The sequence below is a fragment of the Chiloscyllium punctatum genome, chromosome 14, assembly GCF_047496795.1.
Source record: "Chiloscyllium punctatum isolate Juve2018m chromosome 14, sChiPun1.3, whole genome shotgun sequence".
Taxonomy (NCBI): domain Eukaryota; kingdom Metazoa; phylum Chordata; class Chondrichthyes; order Orectolobiformes; family Hemiscylliidae; genus Chiloscyllium; species Chiloscyllium punctatum.
The window spans coordinates 20,911,405-20,935,819 of NC_092752.1; the positions used below are offsets into that span (position 1 = coordinate 20,911,405).

The 24,415-nt window shown below is 40.7% G+C and overlaps 1 protein-coding gene across 5 annotated transcripts in view; it reads right to left on the reverse strand.

The window, feature by feature from the left end:
- Window positions 1-24,415, reverse strand: part of LOC140485661 (serine/threonine-protein phosphatase 2A 55 kDa regulatory subunit B gamma isoform) — a 337,293-nt gene that overhangs the window by 73,106 nt on the left and 239,772 nt on the right. For all 5 annotated transcript variants that reach the window (XM_072584052.1, XM_072584050.1, XM_072584051.1 and 2 more), the window contains one exon: window positions 8,858-9,022. In XM_072584052.1, the coding sequence (XP_072440153.1) occupies window positions 8,858-9,022 (165 nt within the window). The remainder of the gene's footprint in view (window positions 1-8,857; window positions 9,023-24,415) is intronic.

Genomic DNA, 24,415 nt, shown 5'->3' on the forward strand with positions numbered 1-24,415 from the left:
CAGAACATCTTGTGATGTAATGTAACTATCTTCAAGGTACAGTGCCTGTCTCATTTGTAATCATGCAATAACACAACCATTTTCCGTGTGTAGGGGACACTTTTTCATAGAATGGACAATCATTTGTATGCATATATTATCTCCACAGGGTTGGATGATGTGTTACTGGACATGACTAGATCTAGTCCTTATAAACGTAGCACAACTTGGCTAGGGAGTACACTGTGGTGTGCTGTCTATGGGCTTGGATGGATATCTAACATTCGTTGTAAAAGTATGGTTACTGTCTGGCTTAATAGCCTCACTCTCCTGTGTGAAGTGGTTGATGATGTAAAGTTTGGGCATGTTGCCTATTTCTTCGCAGAACTTGACCATTGCTCATTGCAACATCATGGCAACAAGTATCTTTCCATGAATTGAAAAGTGTGGTGCTGGAAAAGCGCAGCAGGCCAGACAGCATCCAAGGAGCAGGAGAATCGACGTTTTAGGCATAAGCCGTTCTTCAGGAATGAGGCTAGAGTGCCAAGCGGGCAGAGATAAAAAGTGGGGGGCGGGAGGGGAGGGGGAGGCGCTGGGAATATGATAGGTGGAAGGAGGCGAGGATGAGGGTGATAGGCCGGAGAGGGGGTGGGAGTGGAGAGGTCGGGAAGAAGATTGCAGGTCAAGAGGGTGGTGCTGAATCCGGGGGTTGGGACTAAACCTCCAGGATTCAGCACCACCCTCTTGACCTGCAATCTTCTTCCCAACCTCTCCACCCCCACCCCAGCCTATCACCCTCACCCTCACCTCCTGCCATCTATCGTATTCCCAGCACCCCTCCCCCAAATTCCCCACCCCCCCATCTTTTATCTCAGCCCTCTTGGCACACCAGCCTCATTCCTGAAGAAGGGCCTATGCCCGAAACGTCAATTCTCCTGCTCCTCAGATGCTGCCTGGCCTGCTGCGCTTTTCCAGCACCACACTTTTCAACTCTGGTCTCCAGCATCTGCAGTCCTCACTTTCTCTTGACCTTTCCATGAACCCATGTGTTTATATGCAAACCTCAAATGTTTATGCGTTCTCCTTGTTCAAGTTGAGATAACTATCTGCATGCTGATTGATCATGCTCTTAAACCATTTCTCCCTCCTTTCCAACAGTGCACCGTGCACATGTAGTTACATATATACGTGAGTGTGTGAGGGGTAAGAATTGTGCGGATCTGTCATCCAAACAGAACTGCCAATGAAGATTAATGGTTGCCTCAAGGAGATTTAACATAGCTGTCAGAAAATATTGGCAAGTCACTTTACATTGGGTCTTATAGTTAATTCCATGATAGCCAAAGACGGTAAGACACAAGAACACTGCAGGGTCAGACAGCTATGTGGGTTTACTTCTGTTTGTTTCACTTACCACGCAGTAAGTGAATTACTTTTTCTCTCTCCTTTTTAAAGTGCCATTATTTTGACCTTTTTTTTTGCTAGAATTCCAAAACAACACAACAGCTTATAAAATAGTAATTACTGCTCTAATTTGAGGAAATCAGCTCCAGCACTGAAATAAACTCAAAATGAAAGGAGCAACTCTTATAGCCATAATTTTTCACATTGTCCATCTTGGGTATCAATAGTAAGTTTGCACATGACACCAAAACTGAAGGTATAGTGGACAACGAAGGAGGTTACCTTAGAGTACAACAGGTACTTGATCAGATAGGCCAATGGGCCGAGGAGTGACAGAGAGAGTTTAATATAGATAAATGTGAGGTGCTACATTTTGGAAAGGCAAATCAGGCAGGACTTTTTTTTAAGATTACTTACAGTTGGAAACAGGCCCACACTGACCCGCCGAAGCGCAACCCACCCAGACCCATTCCCCTACATTTACTCTTTCACCTAATACTACGGACAATTTAGCATGGCCACCCGGAAGAAACCCACGCAGACACGGGGAGAATATGCAAACTCCACACAGAGTCGCCTGAAGCGGGATTTGAACCCGGGTCTCTGGCGTTGTGGGGTAATAGTGCTAATCACTTGTACACTTTAATGGTAAGGTCCTGCAGACTGTTGCTGAAGAAAGAAACCTTGGAGAGCAGGTTCATAGCTTCTTGAAGGTGGAGTCGCAGGTAGGTAGAATAGTGAAGGTGGTGTTTGGTATGTTTTCCTTTATTAGTCAGCGTTCTGTGTATAAGAGTTGGGAGGTCGTGTTGCAGCTGTACAAAACATTGGTTAGGCCACTTTTGGAATAGTGCAACCAATTCTGGTCTTCCTGCTATTGGAAGGATGTTGTCAAACTTGAAAGGGTTCAGGAAAGATTTACAAGGATGTTGCCAGGGTTGGAGGATTTGAGCTATGAGGAGAGGCTGAATAGCCTGGGGCTGTATTCCCTGGAACGTCGGAGGCAGAGGGGTGACCTTAGAGGTTTATAAGGTCATGAGGAACAGGGATAGGGTAAACAGAAAAGTCTTTTCCCTGGGGTGGGGAATCCAGAATGCGAGGGAATAGGTTTAAAGTGAGAGCAGAAAGATTTCACCCAGAGTGTGGCGCAAACATGGAATGAGCTGCCAGAGGAAGTGGTGGAGCTGGTACAATTACAACATTTAAAAGGCATCGATGGGTATATCAATAGGAAGGATTTATAGGGATATGGGCCAAATGTTGCCAAATGTAAATAGATTTATTTAGGATGTCTGGTTGGCATGGATGAGTTAGACCAAAAGGGTCTGTTTCCAACCTGTAGAGATCTATGAGTCTATAACGAAGTAGGCCATTCAGCCCATCATATCTTCTCAGCCATTCAATGAGATCATGGTCGATCTATTTGGTAAGTCTCAACTCCACTTGCTCACCTTCTATCCAAAATCCTTCATTCTTTTATTGATTAAAATTCTGACCATGCAGCCTTGAACTTGCCCAACGAACCAATCTCAACAAACCTCTCTGTGGCAAAATCACTACCCTCTACAGACATTTCTCCTCAACTCTGTCTTAAATGTGCAACCCCTTAATCTGAGATTATGCCCTTTGGTCCTTCACTCTCCCATAAAGAAAAGCAACCTCTCCATTTCTACCCTATGAATTCCTCTTAGAATCTTGTACGTTTCAATCAGGTCACCTCCCATTCTTTTAACTTCCAATGCCTACAAGCCCAACCTACTCATCTCTCTTCCTAAGACACTCTCTCCATTACATCCAAATGAACCTTCTCTGAATTACATCCAATGCCATTAAATAAAGGGACCCAAAACTGTTTGTACAGTCCAGCTGTGGATTGACTCGTACCTTGTATGCTTAGAAAAATTGTTATACTCCATTCCTTTCAAAATAAAGGCCAACATTTACCTTCCCTATTACCCAATGTGGACGGTAGCTTTTTGTGGCTCATGAATGTCTCTCAAATCCTCTGTTCCATTGCTTTCCCAGTCTTTCTCCATTTTATTAATATTCAATTCCTCTTTTTTCCCACCAAAGTGCATAACCTCACATTTTCCCAAATTATTTTCAGTCTGCCAAGTTTTTGCCCAGTCGTTTAATTGGTCTATATCCCTCTGCAGACTCTTTCCGTCATCTGCCCCACTTGCCTACTCACCTATTTTTGTCATCCGCAATCTTGTCTCCAGTACATTCACTTCACTTATTCAAGTCATTCATGTATATTGTCAATAATTGTGACCCGAGCACTGATCCCCATAGTATATCACTAGTTAGACATTACCATCTTGAAAATGCCCCATCATATTTCAGCTCTGTCTTCTGTTAGGGAGTTAGCCAATCTCTAACCCCATAGGCTATTCAATATAAGAGCCTAATGTGTGGTACCTTATTAAACACCTTTTCAAATCCAAATAGATTAAATCCACTGCTTCACCTTTTATGTATCCAGTTTGCCATCTCCTCAAAACATTCTATTAAATTTATGAGACATGATTTCCCCTTCATAACACTATGCTGACTCTACTTGATCATATGATGTATTTCTAAATGCTCTGCTATTACACCCTTTACAACAGACTCTAACAATTTTCCAATGACAGACACTATGCTTATTGGCCTATAGTTACTGGCTTTTTGTCTCCTTCACCTTTTGAATAAAAGATGATCTGCTTTCCAATCAAATAGACAGGCAGGAGGCCGGAAGACTACAGCAAACCAGGCAGCATCAGGAGGTGCAGAAGTTGATGTTTCAGGTTGACTTTTCCACCTCCGGATGCTGCCTGGCTTGGCAATGATTAGATTAGATCCCCTACAGTGTACAAACAGGCCCTTCGGCCCAACCAGTCCACACCAACCCTCCAAAGAGTAACCTACCCAGACCCAATTCCCTCTGACTAATGCACCTAACACTATGGGCAATTTAGTATGGCCAATTCACCTGATCTGCACATCTTTGGATTGTGGGAGGAAATTGCACCCATAGCAAACCCACGCAGACACGGGGAGAATGTGCAAACTCCACACAGACAGTCATCCGAGGCTGGAATCGAACCTGGGACTCTGCTGCAGTGAGGCAGCAATGCTAACCACTGAGCCACCGTGATCTTCCAGCCAAGCCACCATGATCTTCCAAGGAAGTTTTGAAAAATCAAACTGATGCGTCAACTATCTCACTAGCCACTTTTTTTAAGATCCAAGGATGAAAACCATCAAGGCATGGGACTTGTCAATCTGCAGATCCAACAGTTCACTGTGGACTATTTCTCTGGTAATTGTAATTTTCTTGAGATTCTCCAACTTGCCAATTCCTGATTGACAGCTACTTATGGGATCATACTTTATCCTCTATAGTGGAAAACAAATAAAAAAGACCAGTTCAATTCATCTGCCATTTCTTTATTTTCCATTATTAATTCCTCAGAGTAAGTTTTTCTTTTACAGGCCCAACACTCACTTTGTTAATGGTGTTCTTCTTTAAATAGCTGTTGAAACTCTTACCATATTAGTGAATTTTGTTTCATACTTGAAAGTTCTGAATCCTATATTCATTCTTTGCTTTTTAAACATATTCTGCTTAATTCTTTGACCTAACTCCCAGCTTTTTACAAATTTACAGCTTTTCTTTGAGTTTAAAACTTTTCTTTTTATTAACTATGGATAATAGATCCTTGTTTGGAATTTTTCTCACTTGAATGTATCTATTCTGTGTATTCTGAAATGTCCCTTTAAAAATCTATTGCTTTATCCTTTAAACTAATTTACCAGTTCACGTTTCTTAGCTCTGCTTTAATACCCTCATAATTGTCAGGATGTGGAATGCTGGTATTAGACTGGAGTGGACAAAGTTAAAAATCACATGACACCCGGTTATAGTCCAACAGATTTATTTGGAAGTACAAGTATTCTCAGCACTACTCCTTCATCAGGCAGCTAGCTGTTGGACTATAATCTAATGTTTTCTGATTTTTAACCTTATAATTATCCTTATTCAAGTTTAAGTCAAGAGCTTGACATCATGAAACAGCCTTAGAGGTGTACTGTCTGTCTGATCTGAAAAGGTTTAATATTACAACAAACCCTCTCTCGGTTCAAGTATGTTTTGCTGGTTCTCTGCACTTCCTCTTTGGGCTATACACTAACAAGCCCTCTGACAACTCCATTCAAGGTAATTCCTATCAGATGAAAAAGATCTAGCCTGAACCAATCACATTTCAAAATCAATTTTTGCTCACAATGCTACCGTACTGGTACACTTTACTATGCTAAAGGCATTATATGAATGCAAGCTACTATTATTGTTGCAATATAAACAGAGACAGTCAGGTGACTGCTATGTATTTACTGCAAGTCACATGAAGGAGTTTCCAGCACATAATCCAGACCACAAATCGACAATAACTGAGGGAGAGACACGTCCCAACTTGTGGAGACGTTTGATGGGAATGACTCAGTCTGGTGAAAACCCAAAAAAAAACTAGGCAGGTCAAAGCAATAATCGACTATAAAACATTATACTGTCAATAGCATGCGTATATTCTTTCCATGCCAGAGGAAAGCAAATCAATGTGAAGAGAAGTGAGATACATTAGCAGCATTACAAGATGATGCATTCAATAAAGTCACAAAGTGAAAACGAAACCTGATGACCACTGGTTGCCATTATTATACCAGTTTTTCAATGCGCCAATGAGTTATTCAGCTCAAACATGTAAATGCCTCTGTGCCAGCCTGACTGCAGCCTAATTACTTTCAATCCAGTTCCTCAAAGCTGTACCCATTACTTAGGTTTGACAAGATGTCTGAAGTTCAGATTGTTCAGTGAATCATTTCCACTGATTCAACATGATCCGTGTCATCACACGGCATGAGCACTAATACTCGGGTTCCTTCTTTACCCAGGCAGGAGGTCAATCAGGTTAATCACAATGGACAAGAAATAAGTTCAATTTAAAAGCAGATAGGGAAGAACCCTTTGGAAAATTGTAAAAGGCTCAAAAATTTAAGCAATAAAATCAACAATTACTTGAACTGTTATTAGATGTCAGCTGTCGTGTTTCATATTGATACAGATATACAGGTACCAACGATATTTACACTGTCAGTCATTACTGCTTTTTTTTGTTTTGTCATCACACAGTATCAGTCACATGTTGTACACACTGTTTTGCTGATTGAACTCTACACTGGCTCACTGAAGCACTGCTACATTAAATGGCTATTTTCCAACTCACAGATCTGGAAAATGGACTTTAATCAATGACTACAAGACCTTATTATACCTCTATCTGACAAATGGGGCCTATGTACCAAAAGATGGTGTATTTATGACCATCTAAATCGTCAGGCTTGTTGAATCTCATTGTAATTCCACGCAGTGCTGCAGCCTGAGAGGTTCACATGTTGGTGATTTGCTTGCTGTATTTTTAAACTATTTGTCTTTGCAAAATCAATGCTGTAATACAAATTTGGAACAGTTGAAATGTTAATTTTATGGTAAAAATGGTTTCAGAATCATTTTGCTGAACCATTAACAACGAAACATAAATTAGAGAAGGAGAACAATTCTCCTTGTTTCTGGATTAGAAACAGGAGCTTCATCAGGAAAAATCCCCCACAAATAACTGCTTCCTATCTATAGGAATGCACAGAAGCGCTATTCAGAAACAAGGAAAAACAATAACTCAGTCATTCAAGGATAAAAATGAAAGATTGCTCTCCTACATTCCAAAGATAAGGTGCAAACACACCCCCAAGGCCAAAAAAGACACTCACATTCTGAAAAACTGAAATATAAATGGTAAGTAAATGCTAGACTTAGTTCTGACAAAAGCTCTCTGCCTGAAGTTGCATTACTCCTCCACACTTTTCTAATCAGTTATCACTGAGAAAATATTCCCATTTGTCATTGTTGAATTGAAAGCAAAGGCTTCATTCTCTCCCAGATATTGCTGTTATTTATTATTGTTGTTAATAGAGTCATGTTCATAACCATTCCGGTTTGTTGCTTTAATCTGAACTGTTCCCTCCATGCACGTTCATCTTGTTGCATTGTCATCTATTCTAACTCATTCAGGCTGAGTTGCCACTGTAGATGGAAGTATCAAAGAGGATTCTGTGCCTTATCGAAGTCTGTGCCTGTGAAGCAGAAATTTCTGCTCCTTTCTTCCTATTTCCCTAAGAATTGCTGAATTCTTCACATCCCTTCATCTTGGCCTTCTTCTAGAACCTGCAAGCTTTTAAAACAAAATTTGGTGCCACCAACTCATTGACTCGTAGATGAAACTTATTTTTCTTTTCTAAGTTTTCATCTCACTGTTGACCTGGATGGTCAGAGCCCTGCACTATAGTTTAGCAATACAAAGAATTTTATGGGATTGTCAGTGCTGTAATTAAAATATAGTCCTCTCATGAAACGAACGAACATTGCATTTACATAGCACTATTCAAAGCTTCAGAAGGTTGTCATTTTCTAGTTCCACTATCCCATACTTTATAATCTAAATATTATTGTTTCATTCAGTTCTCAATATATTGTATTCCATGAAGGTGGCTAAAATAATCAGTTTGCAACATGAAGATATAATTGTTTAGCCTTATTTTTAAAAATCCAAATTACACACACACACACACACACACACACACACACACACAGAGGAAAGGAAAAAAATGCATCGCTCTCCGTAGTTTGGGAACCTTGGGAATAAAAATATTTTTGGCTGATGCTTTTTAGTTATGCATTCTCTGATCTGTATATGTAAGCTCAGAAAATGGTCTACACAGATTGAAAAGAGAGAAAATACATTATTTATCTGAATACTGAACCAGAAATCTGCCCATTTTGAAAGTGTTGGAATTCATTATGCTCAACACCATTACATAACATAAAAGGGGCTAAAGTAATATTACCTATACTTGTGTAAATATTAATCTAATGTATGGTGGAAACAGTACATAATCTAAGTTGAGATTTTCTTTTGCCTACCTCAATCCAGTCTTCAGAAAGATATTGAAAATGATCAAAACCTATACATCTTTTCAACCATGACAGACACTGACATCGGCCATGCTCCATGGACCATTCAAGTTTCCTTTGCTCAATGTTAAGTGAAACCAAGAGAAATAGCAAGAGAAATCAAGGGAGGTGCTGATGCAAGAAGAGAACAAGAGGAGATTGCTGACCTTGGGCAGCATGTTCAGAGATCATGTTGTGTCAAATGAATAAGAGTTATTCAAGAGACCAGTTTGGTCGACAACATAAATTTTCCCAAAACTGGACTGCAGACTTACCCGCTCCCTGAGCTGTCAAACTCTTGACTGAACCATTAGGAGAGCGACTGCAGATGGAAATTTCAGCTAAGTAACTGCCAACCAGCATTCAGCTACAGGGTGACTAACTTTTCAACTATGAATGTACATCTGCAATTGGAGAGTGAGTACTTACATTTGGCATGTTTGTCACATAGTGCCGCTGCCCTCATGTCACAGAGTCGCAATGTTCCTTTGCTGCTGCTGTAAACCAATAGGTTACAATGGTGGGGGTGGAATTCAGCAGCTGTGATCACTTCCGTTAACTCTTCCATGTCTACAGGCTTAATATCTACAATGTCTGGGTTAAAGACCTCATTAAGGAAAAACACATTTGCAACAACAGATAAATACTACATGAATATTTTACAAAGGAGCATAAAAGAACACATTTTACAGAAACAGTGATACTAATGTTCTTGACTTATTCCATACAAGGTAAGCACCAAACAGGGCGTTCTGAACTAATCATTCTGAAGAGAAGACTGGCCAATAATACAAGCAACATTTTTCATTATGAATGTCCTCCTACTAAAGTTATAAAAGTTTGATGAAGTCTTGGTTTACCTCAGTATCTTTTTGTGCATTTACCGACTTTTCAAAGAAAGTATGGGCCACAAAATCCCAAAAAATATGATGTGGTCTTCATTATCATGAAATATTCTGGCTTTTATCATAATGCAGTATTTCCCAGTGTGTTTTATTTTCGGATATTCAGATTTCACAAAAGGTCCAGCATTTCAAAATTTTCAGGCAATTGCTCGTCAAGTCTCCCTCTGGAAATTGGAACATTTTTGACTTGATAATTTACTGACAGTTTAACAGAATGTGAATTATAGAGTCAAAGATCTGTACAGCATAGAAACAGACCCGTCCGTCCAACTCGTCCATGCTGATCAGATATTCTAAATTAATCTAGTCTCATTTGCCCAGCATTTGGCCCATATCCCTCTAAACCATTCCTATTCATATTCCCATCCAAATGCCTTTTAAATGCTATAATTATACCAGCATTCACCACCTCCCGTGGCAGCTCTTTCCATACACACACCACCTTCTGCATGAAATAGTTGCCCTTTTAGATCTCTTTTAAATCTTTCCCCTTTCACCTTAAACCCACTAGCTTTGGACTCCCCTTCCTGGGGAACAGAACTCAGCTTTTCAGTCTCTGTACCTCATGATTTTATAAACCTCTATAAGGTCACCGATGCACCAGGGAAAACAGCCCTAGCCTATTCAGCATCTCACTATAGCTCAAATTCTCCAACCTTGGCAACATCCTTGTGGATCTTTTCTGAACCCTTTCAAGTTTCACAACATTCTTACTATAGCAGGGAGACCAGAACCGCACACAATATTCCAAAAGTGGCCTCACCAATGTCCTGCAACATGACCTCTCAATTCCTCTACTCAATGTACTGACCAATAAAGCCAAACATACCAAATGCCTTCTTCGCTATCCTGTCTACTTGCAACTCTACTTTCAAGGAATTATGAACCTGCACTCCAAGACCTCTTTGTTCAGCAACACTCCCCAGGACCTTACCATTCTGTGTGCAAGTCCTGCCTTGTTGGATTCTCAGCCTGTCTAATCAAGAATAGAAACAGTGACAAATGCCACTGCATGTCTTGACACCACATTCACTACCTTTTCTAATAACCTTATACAACTGAAGAAAATGCTTCACCTAAACAATATAATAGCTCCACAAGGCTACGTGTAAATGCATGACTACACAATTCACTGCTTTTTGGATGAGACCTGGGTGCTTTGTAGGAGAGAGGGGAAGTAACATTAATTGAGATTTATCAGGTGAAGAGGGTACAGTATGAGAGACCTATAGTTAACTGCAGACTTGCAAGTTCAACAAGAATCTGTGGCAAGGGAAACAAACTGGGGGAAGAAAGATCCAAATGCAAATTTTTTTAAAAATGTAACATGTAATCAACATCTCTGTATTTGTTCATTCGCAATCCTATTGAAAAATCAGACGTTGTTAAATAAATATCTTGCATTGTGCTGATCTAATACTTATTTTTCAATCCAGTTGCCTGCTCCAAGTCTCAGCAAGATGCAACTGGTAAAGGGATTGAGGTAGAATTGGAAGGCAATCTATTCTCAGGGGTTTGTTTGTGGCTAGACTATAGGCACCAACACAAAGATTTGAAAGCAAGTCAAATATTTTCTTTTCTGGTGAGCAATGGGGTATGACATTAAGATCCAGAATATTAAAGCATATACAATAGTGGGTACTCTGGTCATAATCTTCCAGGAACCCTTAGATTCTGAAAAAGGTCCCAGAGGATAGAATATATGCCCATGTAACCACACAAGTATCTGTAGGCCAGTTAGTTTAACATCTGAGATTTGGAAATTGTTAGAGTTAACAAAAGGATGCAATGGAGAATTAAGAGTACATTATATGATCAGCAGAGTCAGCTTGGTTTCATGAAGGGGAACTCATGCCTGACAAATTCACCAGAATTCTTTGAGAAGATGACAAGCAGGATAGATAAAGAAGGCAAAGTAGATGTAACATACTTGGATTTTCAGAAGACATCTGGTAAGGTACCACGTTAGGCTGCTTAATAAGCTAGAAGCCCATGATGATGGAATATGGTTACAGAATGGCTGACTATTAGAAGACAGAGTTTGGTTAAGGGGGCCATTTTGAGAATGGCAATCCATAACTTGTGGTGTGCTATAATGATCAGTGCTCAGAGGCTACATTTGTCTAAAACATCTCTTAATGAGAGATGAGGAAAGCAAATGTACTATAGCCATATTGGTGAATGACACAAAAATAAGTGGGAAAGCAAGTAGTTAGGAATGTACAGCATCTGCAAACAGATAGATAAGTTAAACAATTACATTTGATTTGTAGGTTTTTGCCTAATGTTAGAAAATCTGAGGTCATACACTTTGGCAAGATGAATTGAGGAGCTCAACATTATTTCAATGGAGAAAGACTGCAGAAAGCTACAGAGCAGAGGACTTTGGGAATCATTATCCAGAAATCACAAAATAAAACTAGCAAACAAGTTCAGAGGGTATTAGGGAAGGTGAATAGAATATCAGCCTTTATTTCAAAGGGAATGAAGTATAAAAGTAGGGAGGGCTTTCTAAAATGATACAGTGCACTAGTCAGACTACAGCTGGAGTACTATGAATAGTTTTGAGCCAGTTATCTGAAGGAAAACACACTCATATTGGAGAGAGTACAGATAACATTCATTGGGCTGGTACCAACAATGGAAAGACTGTCTTATGATGAGAGATTGAGTAGATTAGGCTTGTACTCATTGGAATTTAGAAGAATGAGAGGTAATCTTAGTGAAACGTACAAGCTCCTGAGGAGACTTGATAGCATAGAAACCAACATGTCGTTTCTCCTTGTGCCAGAGCCTTGGACCATAGGACATAATTTCAGAATAAAGTGTGGCAAATTTAAATTGTGAGAAGGAGATTTTTCTTCTGTCAGAGGGTAGTGCGTCTGTGGAATTCTTTAGCACGGGGGATGTTGAGCATGGATCATTGAGTGCCATTAGATAAATTTCTTATTAGTTTAAAAATCTAAGGGTGAAAGGGAAAATATAGGAAAGTTGAACTGAGGATTATCAGATCAGCTACGATTCACTGAATGGCATAACAGGCTCGATGGGCAAAATGGACTACTTCTGCTATTAGGTCTTCTGACCTTAAAAGGAGGAAATTACATGTGGGAACAAAGCTTCGCATTTTAAAGTAACTCAACTCCCAAGATGCCCAAGCTTTTTCAAAAACAGGTAAATTTATTTGTTGATGGGCATTTCTAGCTAGGGTTGCATTTGTTGTCCATTCCTAATTGCCCAGATGGCAGTGTAAGAGTTAAGCACATTGGTGAGAGTCTGTTATGTCAGTCAGACTAGGTAAGGATGGCATATTTGGGCCTGCCCGGTGGCTTAGTGGTTAGCACTGCTGCCTCACAGGCACCAGGGACCTGGGTTTGATTCCAGCCTCGGGTCTGTGTGGAGTTTGCACAATCACCAAGTGTCTGTTGGGTTTCCTCCGGGTGCTCTGGTTTCCTCCCACAATCTAAAAATGTGAAAGTCAGGTGAATTGGCCAGGCTAAATTGCCTATTAGTCAGAGGAAAATGGGTCTAATCTCCTTCCCTAAAGACCAATGAATGAACGCTTTTATAACAATCAGCTGTTTTTGCACAGTCATCATTAAACGAGCTTCCTTAGTGAATTCAAATTTCACTATTCACCATGGTGGGATTCAAATCCATGCCAACAGAACATCACCCTGGAGTTCTGGATTCCTAATCCAGTGACATTACCGCTATATCATTTCCCCAATATGTTGGAGCTGCAACCCGATGGACCATGTATAATTCAATAACAGAGAAAGTCGGTCCGACATAATGATTATTAAACGCAACTTCTGATGCGAAAGTCACTCGAAATTTCTTGGTTTATTTTGGATTCCATCAGATAAGGTTATTGGACATGTTATATTCAAGGCTAATAAAAACTTCCTAAAGCCTGCATTTATTGCCCATCCTTCCTGGCCCAGTAGGCAGCTAAACGTTTGGCAGATTATTGGGAGTCTGGAATTACATGTAGGTCAGTTCAGGTCAGAAAGGTAGATTTCCTTCCCTAAAACAACATCAGTGAACAAATATGCTTTTATAACAATCAATAGTGGTTACGGTCTCTATTGGCAAAATAATGCATGCGAGAATAGAGTTTCAGGAGATAATACTGCTATCTTCTCTTTAAAACTTTTGCATTGATATCACGAGCTAAATTACAAGGCTCGTTTTTCATGGAATTCTAACTTAATTGCTGGAAGCTATTCCCATGCTGATCCAATGATTGACAGGTCAGCCATTTTTCATGCTAATAATTTCCAAATGTATTCTAAACAAACTCTCCAAGAAGGCTCCTAGAACCAGTGAGCCAAGCAGAAGCATGCAGCTCCATTACTTTTAAACAGCACAACAACAAGACCTATTAAGGAATATTTGAACACAACATCTGAATAGCATTAACATCTGTTGAAGAACATTATCAATGCAAAAACAATATAACTTGATACTTGAAGTTCCCATTTAACAAGTACAAACAATTCATCAATGAACATTAAGTAACAACACAATAGTGAACCATGCAATGAAACTGTTCATATATAGGTAACCATTGGTATGCTCCTGAAATCTGTTGACACCACAAAAACAAGGAGGAGCCACACAGAAAGGAGGTATCACTTTATTATGAAAACACATCTGGCAGTAATTTCAAGGTATAAATCTAATCTCAGTGCTTCAGTTATAACCAACTCTGAGCAAAGACTGAGTAGCACCCCACTGAATTCAATGTTATTCATGTTTGGGATGTGTCCACTATTCTCAGAATCAAATTTTGAAAATAACGCTCCCTGTAAGCATGTTCCATTATCAGAAAACTATGCTAACAGATTATTTCTGATACCATATGCCCCTAAGCCAATGTAAAACTTCCTAAACAAAACTAAATGAACATAACCAGTTGCAGCTAATAATATTTATAGTGACAATACTGGGCACGCAATACTGCTGCAAAACAATACTTTTCAAACAACACAGATTGCCATTATTCAATGTGATTTACTGATAAATGTGAGACAACAGCATAGTGAATGGTGAAGAATTTATTCCTATTGCAAGAGTAGGAGAAATAAAGAAGTACATTTGTAATTTTTTTCCATTTGCTGCCGTAGATTTTGCACAATGAGGTAGTCAGCCACAGCTTCCATGAAGTTACCCAATAACACTGTCAGAGCAGATCAGAGATTTCTGCCACTAACATATTTCAAGCAACTATTACAATTTTCATAGAGACTCTAAACTACTTTAAAAATAATGATTCAAACTTTCAGTTGCCAACTGAAACCATGTGTTGTTGAAAAACGTTTGCTGTAATAAATGATGAAGAGTACTATTCACTAAAATGTTTTTTTTTGTAGCCAGTGTAAACATTAAGCTACAGAAAGTGGCATTGCTCATTGTACTTTACACACATCACAGTTTCCATGGAGTTACAGTCCTCCACACTTGGTTCCATTGTGTTTCCACGTCTCTGCCCAGCTGAAGAGTAACAGCGAATGATTACCAACCCACGTACCTCAGTTTTTGGACAGTCCCTTAAAGCCACCAGCAGTAAAGCCTGTTCTAATAATTTCTTTTATCCCTACCCACACCACAGCAATACCATCAGATTAATTAGTTGGCTGAAATTTGTGTCTCTTCAACCAAAGCAGAACAAAGAAAATGGTTCAAAATTCACACTGACACTCTCCTTGCAGCAGGGAAACAGTGACTATAATCGTTGGAAGGAGCCTACTGTCAAATGTTCAAAATTGTAACATCAAGCAGCATCATGGCTTCAAGTCCAAGTATCTTAAAGATCAGGTTGCAGTTAATTAAGAAAATGTAGCCAAGTCTGCACACTGGATCCAAAAATGTGTGGAATGTCTTCCCTCACGTATCCAAAGATCTGTGCATCAAGCACAAGTTGCTTCAGTCAAACGAAACCTTGTGACAGAAACTTTTGATCCAAAGCAGACATGATTCTCCAGTCAAGGGGCAGTCAGTACTGTGCACTCCAGCATTCAGCTGCGGAGGCTCACAAAGCCACGCGCCTCTTCGCTCTGCCGAACACATCGAACTTCGGCCATCTCCAATTGTCTTTCATTTGTTAGGACATCTGAAACCCATTCTCAAAAATGATTTCCTCTGCTCTGCAATATGACAATATAAGAAATGTTGACCTTACTCTTGAAAATGCTCGTTCACTCTCTCTGATCCCAACTCCTTTTCAGCTTAGAAGTTAAAATGACAGGTGATAGCACAACAGCTTACAAGTCTTCTACACCTTTCTGGGAAGTTGGCAGAATCAGAACTGTTTTCATTCATTCTACATATAATATCTTGCAAAAATATAACTCTCAACACCTTACAATGCAAACCTCACATTAATTATCAAAAAATTCACTTAGAAGTGCAGAGCTTGAATGCTGCAGAACAAACAGACAATGTTTGTTGAAACTTTTTGCCTTCACTTCATCAGGACAATTCACAATGAAACCCAATTCAGGGGGAAAGAAATAAAACGTGCATACTGCATGGGAGGAGAGTATTGATTAGTTGGCAAGTAGAAGTTATGCAATGGAGAATGTACCAGTTAATGCTGATTAACAGTTAACTATCAAGCTTTGTTTCAATTTCAAACTGTGGAGGTCAACTGAGTAGTCAGGTCATTGCCTGTTGGTGCATCCTCCTATTGTTTTATGAAATAACAAATCAAAACATTTTTAGAAGTGACAATTACAAAACTGGTATCAATTTAACAATGTGGACATTGCAAAGTATGTTATATGCACAAAAAGCAGAACAGATCCAACCCACCCTTTTATCACCCATCAAGTCTACACTCCATCAGTAAACTGATGATCATTCCTGATGAAGGGCTTTTGCTCAAAATGTTGATTTTCCTGCTCCTGGGATGCTGCCTGACCTGCTGTGCTTTTCCAGCACCACTCTAATCTTGATTCTAATCTCCAGCATCTGCAGGACCCACTTCTGCCCAAGAGATAGCATCGACAATTTTAGGTCTGAAGTGAAACTATAGTAAATATCCCCCGGCAAAGTTTCCAACCACAAGCATTCATTTCCACTGGGACTGCTTTCATGGTTAAAAAAAAGACTTCAACGTTCTTATTTTAACAGAAATAAGTATTCCAATCATTTTGTATCAAATGTCAAAAGAAAGTGAGCCAGACTGCTAGCTCCCATCACAAGGCCATGAGGTTCTGTTTGTCAGTGCCTTGGGCTTCTTTCAGAGGTGGTGAGCAGATTCTGTAAGAAGAAATCTGTTTCAATATATTATAGACAACTCAGGCATGAACTGTTACTTACTCAGAATGCAGTCATCTGGAAACACATACTCCCAAACCTTGAGAAATGCAGGCACTGTCACTCTCTAAGTATGAGGGGTTAAAATTCAAAAACATTGGAATGTTGGGTTTGATTATTAATCAGCAAGTATTAATAAGGTTTAAAAAAAAGTATCAGTATCTCAGCTCCCAGTGCTCAGGTCTGACCCAAAATGGATGTACAGTGGAACTGGGCAGAAACTCTGCTGTAGCATGTGGCAGAATTTAATGCCCACCACACTGCCTTTCCCCAACCCAAGCAGCATCTTTGGAGGTGGTGTGGGGTAGTTACCCTGCCATCCTCCTTGTAGGATTTATCCTGGACATTTGAGCAATTGCCGCTCATGTGTGTGTGTGTGCGTGCGTGTGTGCGCATGTGTGTGTCGGGGGTGGGGGGGGGGGGGGGGGGAAGAGAAGAGGCGGTTGGAGAGAGGCTTCATCTTCCATCGCTGGCATTCAGCCACTGTTGTGCCAAGGGATTGGCTGTGCAGGAAATCTGAAACCATTTGTTGGGTTGGGTTTGGGCCGAGAGCCACTTCTTGCCCTTCCTTTTAACCTCTCCGTGCCAGCCAAGTTCACCTCTGGTCTGGATCCCTCAATGTTTGGTTAGGGGCGGGTGGAGAGTATCCCCAATATCCCAGCGAAGGCCAGCCACTGGATAGTTTCCCCTAAATGGGAGGCCATGCAGAGTTCTTGCTTGTGTGAGGACCCCATTACCCAGATTAAAATTCCATCTATATATCCACTATGATTGTAACCAGTTAAATGACGTTACTGAATTATTTAAAAGGCACAGAATCTGAGGGATTGACCTCCAACCACTTCTTAAAAAATTGGCAAGCTTTCATGTGAAAATGTGGAGATCAAACCATATAACAATCTCAAAGAACAATGGGAATATTCATCACCAGCGCAGACTGCTACTGGTGTATGAAAAATGCCAGAAGTTGAGGCATGAATTACACAAACACCACCAAAACAAACCTCAAAATGAGCAGATAATTGGCTGTTAAGAAGCATATATTCAATTGCACAATTCCAGACAATTAATTTAACTTGATATTAGACAATAGACAATAGATGCAGGAGTAGGCCATTCAGCCCTTCGAGCCTGCACCGCCATTCAATATGATCATGGCTGATCATTCCCAATCAGTATCCTGTTCCAGCCTTATCTCCATAACCTTTGACTCCACTATCTTGAAGAGCTCTATCCAATTCTTTCTTAAATGAATCCAGAGACTGGGCCCCCACTGCCCTCTGGGGCAGAGCATTCCACACATCCACCACTCTCTGGGTGAAGTAGTTTCTCCTCATCTCTGTCCTAAATGGTCTACCCCGTATTTTTAAGTTGTGTCCTCTGGTTCGGCACTCCCCCATCAACGGAAATATGTTCCCTCCTGCCAGAGTGTCCAGTCCTTTCATAATCCTATACGTTTCAATCAGATCCCCTCTCAGTCTTCTAAACTCAAGGGTATACAAGCCCAGTCGCTTCAGTCTTTCCGTGTAAGGCAATCCTGCCATTCCAGGAATTGACCTCGTGAACCTACGCTGCACTCCCTCAATAGCCAGAATGTCTATTAAGTTAATGCCAATATTCTCCCAATTTTCAAAGGATTGACTGAGGCTGGGACATTTTTGCATAGATCAAAAGGTATTCTTCATACACCGGACCATGATGGCTGAGTGTATTATGATCCCAGTTACTGGCAATACTAGCCAAGGCAGATTCCAGAATGAAACCCAGCTTGATGAACCATAAATTTCATTTTCGCCATTCACAAATTGTGGTGGTCAGTCACTGAATACTTTCACTTTTAACAAATTTATTATTTATAACACAAGAAAGCAAAACAAATTTGGAATTATTTTATAATCAGCAGTAATAAGAAAGATTCAACTCATTTTTCAACTCAGGTTCAACTCTGGACGGCACGGTGGCACAGTGGTTAGCACTGCTGCCTCACAGCGCCAGAGAGCCGGGTTCAATTCCTGACTCAGGCGACTGACTGTGTGGAGTTTGCACATTCTCCCAGCGTCTGCGTGGGTTTTCTCCGGGTGCTCCAGTTTCCTCCCACAGCCCAAAGATGTGCAGGTCAGGTGAATTGGTCATGCTAAATTATCCGTAGTGTTAGTAAAAGGGGTAAATGTAGGGGAATGGGTGGGTTGTGCTTCGGTGGGTCGGTGTGGACTTGTTGGGCCAAAGGGCCTGTTTCCATACTAAGTAATCTAATCTAATCATTTTTGCTCCCTTGTAATATACTTTACAGACACTCAACCCCAATGAAGTAGGATTGCTAGCTACACTTTAAAATGTCTTATTAAACTGATGAGGTCTCAATACTTTCTTTTGGCAACTTTCTATCCATTCATCAGAAGTGTTTCTTTCTGTTACTGTCTCTCCTTGAGGCATGTGGATAGGCAATCTGACCTTTCTCTGACTTTTGACTACTTTGAAGCTGCTAAGACAGCTTAAAGACTTCTTTCCAGCTCTGATGGCCTGAAGACTTCCAAAAAACTAAATGACTGCCCTGCCATTGGAGTGGATCTTTTCTTTTGCAATCAACCTATTTCTGACCTCTGGCCTTCTGTATTTTCCATACATTGTTAAAAGTTCCATTTAGCAACATCTTGGGTAATTTGCTAGTCATTTAACTCAGTCACATGCTTTGCTGGAAATGCTATCTTTGGTTCACTATCCCAGATGACTCTCTGGCCCTTCCTTACAAAAGATCAGAATTTCACCACAGTGAAAACCAAAAGCCCATTTACTCGAAGATCCAACTTCCCACAAATAATAGATCATAAACTTTCATCCCAATTAAACCATGGAGCAATGTTATGGCTAAATCCATTCTGATAATCACCAGACATTAAAATTTCATGTCCCAAAAGGGATTTCTACAAAGTTAGCAGGAACATCAATCTTAGCTGGTTTTAATCTCAAACTTGATTGAGTTTTTTGAGTAAGTAACAAAGAGGATTGATGAGGGCAGAGCAGTAGATGTGATCTACATGGACTTCAGTAAGGCATTCGACAAGGTTCCCCATTGGACACTGATTAGCAAGGTTAGATCTCACGGAATACAGGGAGAGCTAGCCATTTGGATACAGAACTGGCTCAAAGGTAGAAGACAGAGGATGGTGGTGGAGGGTTGTTTTCCAGACTCGAGGCCTGTGACCAGTGGAGTGCCACAAGGATCGGTGCTGGGTCCTCTACTTTTGTTATTTACATAAATGATTTGGATGCGAGCATAAGAGGTACAGTTAATAAGTTTGCAGATGACACCAAAATTGGAGGTGTAGTGGACAGCGAAGAGGGTTACCTCAGATTACAACAGGATCTGGACCAGATGGGCCAATGGGCTGAGAAGTGGCAGATGGAGTTTAATTCAGATAAATGCGAACAGCTACATTTTGGGAAAGCAAATCTTAACAGGACTTCTACACTTAATGGTAAGGTCCTACAGCGTGATGCTAAACAAAGAGACCTGGGAGTGCAGGTTCATAGCTCCTTGAAAGTGGAGTTGCAGGTTGATAGGATAGTGAAGGCAGCATTTGGTATGCTTTCCTTTATTGGTCAGAGTATTGAGTACAGGGGTTGGGAGGTCATGTTGCAGCTGTACAGGACATTGGTTAGGCCCCTGTTGGAATACTGCATACAATTCTGGTCTCCTTCCTATTGGAAAGTTGTTGTGAAATTTGAAAGGGTTCAGAAAAGATTTACAAGGATGTTGCCAGGGTTGGAGGATTTCAGTTTTACCAAGAGGCTCAACAGGCTGCGGCTGTTTTCCCTAGAGCGTCGGAGGATGAGGGGTGACCTTATAGAGGTTTACAAAATTATGAGGGGCATGGATAGTGTAAATAGGCAAAGTCTTTTCCCTGGGGTTGGGGAGTCCAGAACTCGAGGGCATAAGTTTAGGGTGAGAGGGGAAAGACATAAAAGAGACCTAAGGGGGAACTTTTTCACGCAGAGGGTGGTACGTGTATGCAATGAGCTGCCAGAGGAAGTGGTGGAGGCTGGTATAATCCCAACATTTAAGAGGCATTTGGATGAGTATATGAATAGCAAGGGTTTGGAGGGATATGGGCCGGGTGCTGGCAGGTTGGACTAGATTGGGTTGGGATAGCTGGTCGGCATAGGTGGGTTGGACCGAAGTGTCTGTTTCCATACTGTACATCTCTATGACTCTATAACTTGCTCTCCAGTCAATAACTAACAAGACAAAACTGCAGTGACTTACACTAAACACACATACAATTTGATGCCGATAGTAAATAAAATTTTGCAAGATCTATAGCTAACATCTTCCTTCAGCTGGGACAATGACTTCCTAGGTGCCTGACACAGAGTAAAGTTCTAACCCATCATAGCCCACAGAAGATATTACTTAAAATTCCATTGTATGGGAAAAAAAGAAACTTCCAATGAAGTTTGTTTCCCTAAATGAATTAAATGAATTAATATTTAGGTCAAATCTTTGAAAGATACCACTAGTTTTGATAAAATTAACTAAGGCATACTGATTGTAGCAAGTTGTAAGTTTAATTTACATGCGATAACAAAATTCAAAACTCCAGCTACATCCATCCCCCAGACTAGGGAGGACTATTTTTTTCCCAGTGTTAAATTCCTCAGTTGATCCACTTCAGACTGAAATGTTTGGAATGCATAGCTGGCTGGCTTGACAACATGAACAATTTTCCAACAATTACCACTGAAACATTTGCCAACGTTCTCCTGAAACAGATATAAAAAGTTACATTTATAAGATCCATAAGATCTGCAAGTATCCATAACGAACCATTGCAAATTAAATTCATCAAATTTCAAAAGAAATGAATGGAGTTTACACCATTGTGAGAAACAATCTTTCAGGAACAGACATTTAAAAAAAAAAATCAGACAAGTACTAAACACATGACAAACCTTATAATGCTAACAGAATCGAAGTCAACCTGCATAAAATGGAGGAAGAGCAAGCAAATAGGTCTGCAAGCCGTTGGACTATTCAAGCCTCAGGCAAGTGTCTGTATGGATTTTGCACATTCTCCCTGTGTCTGTGTGGGTTTCCTCTGGGTGCTCTGGTTTCCGCCCACAGTCCAACGATGTGCAGGTCAGGTAGATTGGCCGTGGGATATGCAGGGTGATAGGGTAGGGGAGTGGGTCTGGGTGAGATGCTCTCTGGAAGTTCAGTATGGGCTGAATGGCCTGCTTCCCTCTGTAAGGAATTCTATGGTTCTATGGCACATGCATGGTACCTAAAGGCTCTTCTATGTTAAATGATTCTATGTACAAGCATGGCTCCCGTCTTACAATTATTGGGCTGAATCTCAGCTCTCAAAAGTCAGATGGACTGCAGTTGATTCAAAGAGTTAAATGCAACAGTAAATCTTCAACAGAAGCTCAACCACCCATTTATGGTATAAGCTCAAGTGGGAAGGGAACAGAAAAGCAAATTTGTGGGTGGCACAGTGGCTAGCACTGCTGCCTCACAGCACCAGGGACCCAGGTTCGATTTCTGCCTCGGGTGACTGTGTGGAGTTTGCACATTCTCCCAGTGTCTGCGTGGGTTTCCTCCAGGTGCTCCGGTTTCCCCTCTCAGTCCAAAGATGTGCAGGTGAGGTGAATTGGCCATGCTAAATTGCCCATAGTGTCAGGTGCATTAGTCAGAGGGAAATGGGACTGGGTGGGTTACTCTTCAGAGGGTCAGTGTGGACTTGTTGGGCCAAAGGACCTGTTTCCACACTGTAGGGAATCTAATCTAATCAGCTAGTGAGAAGCCAATGGGTTGTTTCATGATAATGCCTTGATTTAATCAGCAATTGTATTTTTAAGTTTATTTCAATCAGGTTTTCCAAGCCCTTTTGGTCAGAAAGGGTTGAATCCATGAGATGAACATCTTTATGGCACTGCTCGTGAGCCAAGCGAGTCAACTATGTTTCCTCTTGGCCTGACAATTTACTATGTAACCCACCTCAGCCCTGCTACCAATCAGCCAACCCAGTTCACCATTTCAAACACTGTTGAACTCCGCCCCTCAAACAGATCCCCACACCTGGTCTCATAGACTTGCTCTTTCAGAACGAAGCAGGTTTTTCACCCAAAATGCTTCCAGCTGGAAACCTTTCAGAGAGAAAAAAAAAAGGAACCACAGACATAAAACTGCATTGCATTCAGGAGATAGGCTATTCCGAGTTTCCTGAACCTCTCGCCAGCCTACTTACCATAGGGAATTCAGATCAGGCTGAAATCCAGGCCACTGCACCAACAAACAACACTGCCTACAATTTGCAATAAAGCTATTTCCATTTCAGGAAGCTTTAGCCCAGATTTTTATGCAGTTGTCCAGAAATTCTATTTTAGTGTTATGATTAATTCTCCCTAATGCACTACGTTGCCCAGCATCTTTTTAAGAGAACTGAAACCCTCTTAACTTATTTTAATGCATACTATGGCTGAGTTCCATATGACAAGATTAATCTCTCAGGAACACAAAACTTAATTTTCCATTAATGGATGCCATTAAGGGCAGGTTGGCATACATCAGAATATGAAATGACCACTTTAAACGTTCGATGCTTAGGATGGAGTACACTATGGAAAGAGCAGCATGATTGTCACAGAAACACAGTACTCCCCATCCCACCTCCAACTTCCTCTTTCGCCAGAAATCTAAAAGCAGCATTTGCCAGTTCATTGCCAAAAGTATTATTTCACCAATGCTCATTTGATAATGGCCTGCACCTCATGTCAATGTGCCTTTGCTGTCAACTATTTCAGATGAAGAGTAGTAATGAGACTTCAATTCCAAGGGCTCTTTTGGGCATTGTTTTAATTCTGAGTGATTATAGTTTCCCATCCAGAAACACCATAATAGAATAATGGAGTCAAGCTGTTAATGATCCAAAGTGACTTGTTCATCAAACTCCTCACTTGTGTTTTATATTGCCTCCTTTCTGGAATCAGTGAGTAGATGCAAGTAACAGTGAATTCGCCATATTCCCAGAGGACCACTCTTCCTGAGAGAGATAACTAATAATGAGTTTAACCTGAGGGTTACCACCCCTCAACTAAAGGGGGAGATCAGAAAAGCAGGACTTTCATGGTAACCTCAGTGTGGGAACTGAACCTGTGCTGTAGGCATCACAACCAGCCATCCAGCCAACTGAGTTCACTGGCCTCCTGTGAGTGGATAACAGCCAGACTCAATGACAAGTTGAATTTGGTAGATGACATGAAAGAAAGAATGTAAAAGAAACACAGAAACAAATAGATTGAAAACATAGTTACAATCCATTCAATTAAACAAGCTAGACTACATATACTCACTGGCAAGCTTAAAAGGACTGAAAAAAAAACAAATGGGGGAATTTTAACCTCAACAGTGTATATATGTACGTTGGGTTGAAAGTTAGAACATCAAATCTCAAATGTAAACTTAAGCCTTCAGCACTAAGAGTCATCTAGACTAGAAACTTTAGCTTGTTCTCTCTCCACGGATGCTGTCTGAGCTGCTGTGATCTCCAGCATTTGTTGCTTTCAGTACAGGTTCCAGCATCTGCAATAATTTACTCCTACAAATGTAGGTCTGCCATGAACTCACAAGATGCAGTTTTAAATCATCCCCCATTCCAAGATGAACTCAGGCCTCAACATAGAAAAATGGACTGTTAAAGAATGATGTGCACTTCTCTAAGAGGTAAGTGCTTTTACAGCACTTCTTGTGGGCCAG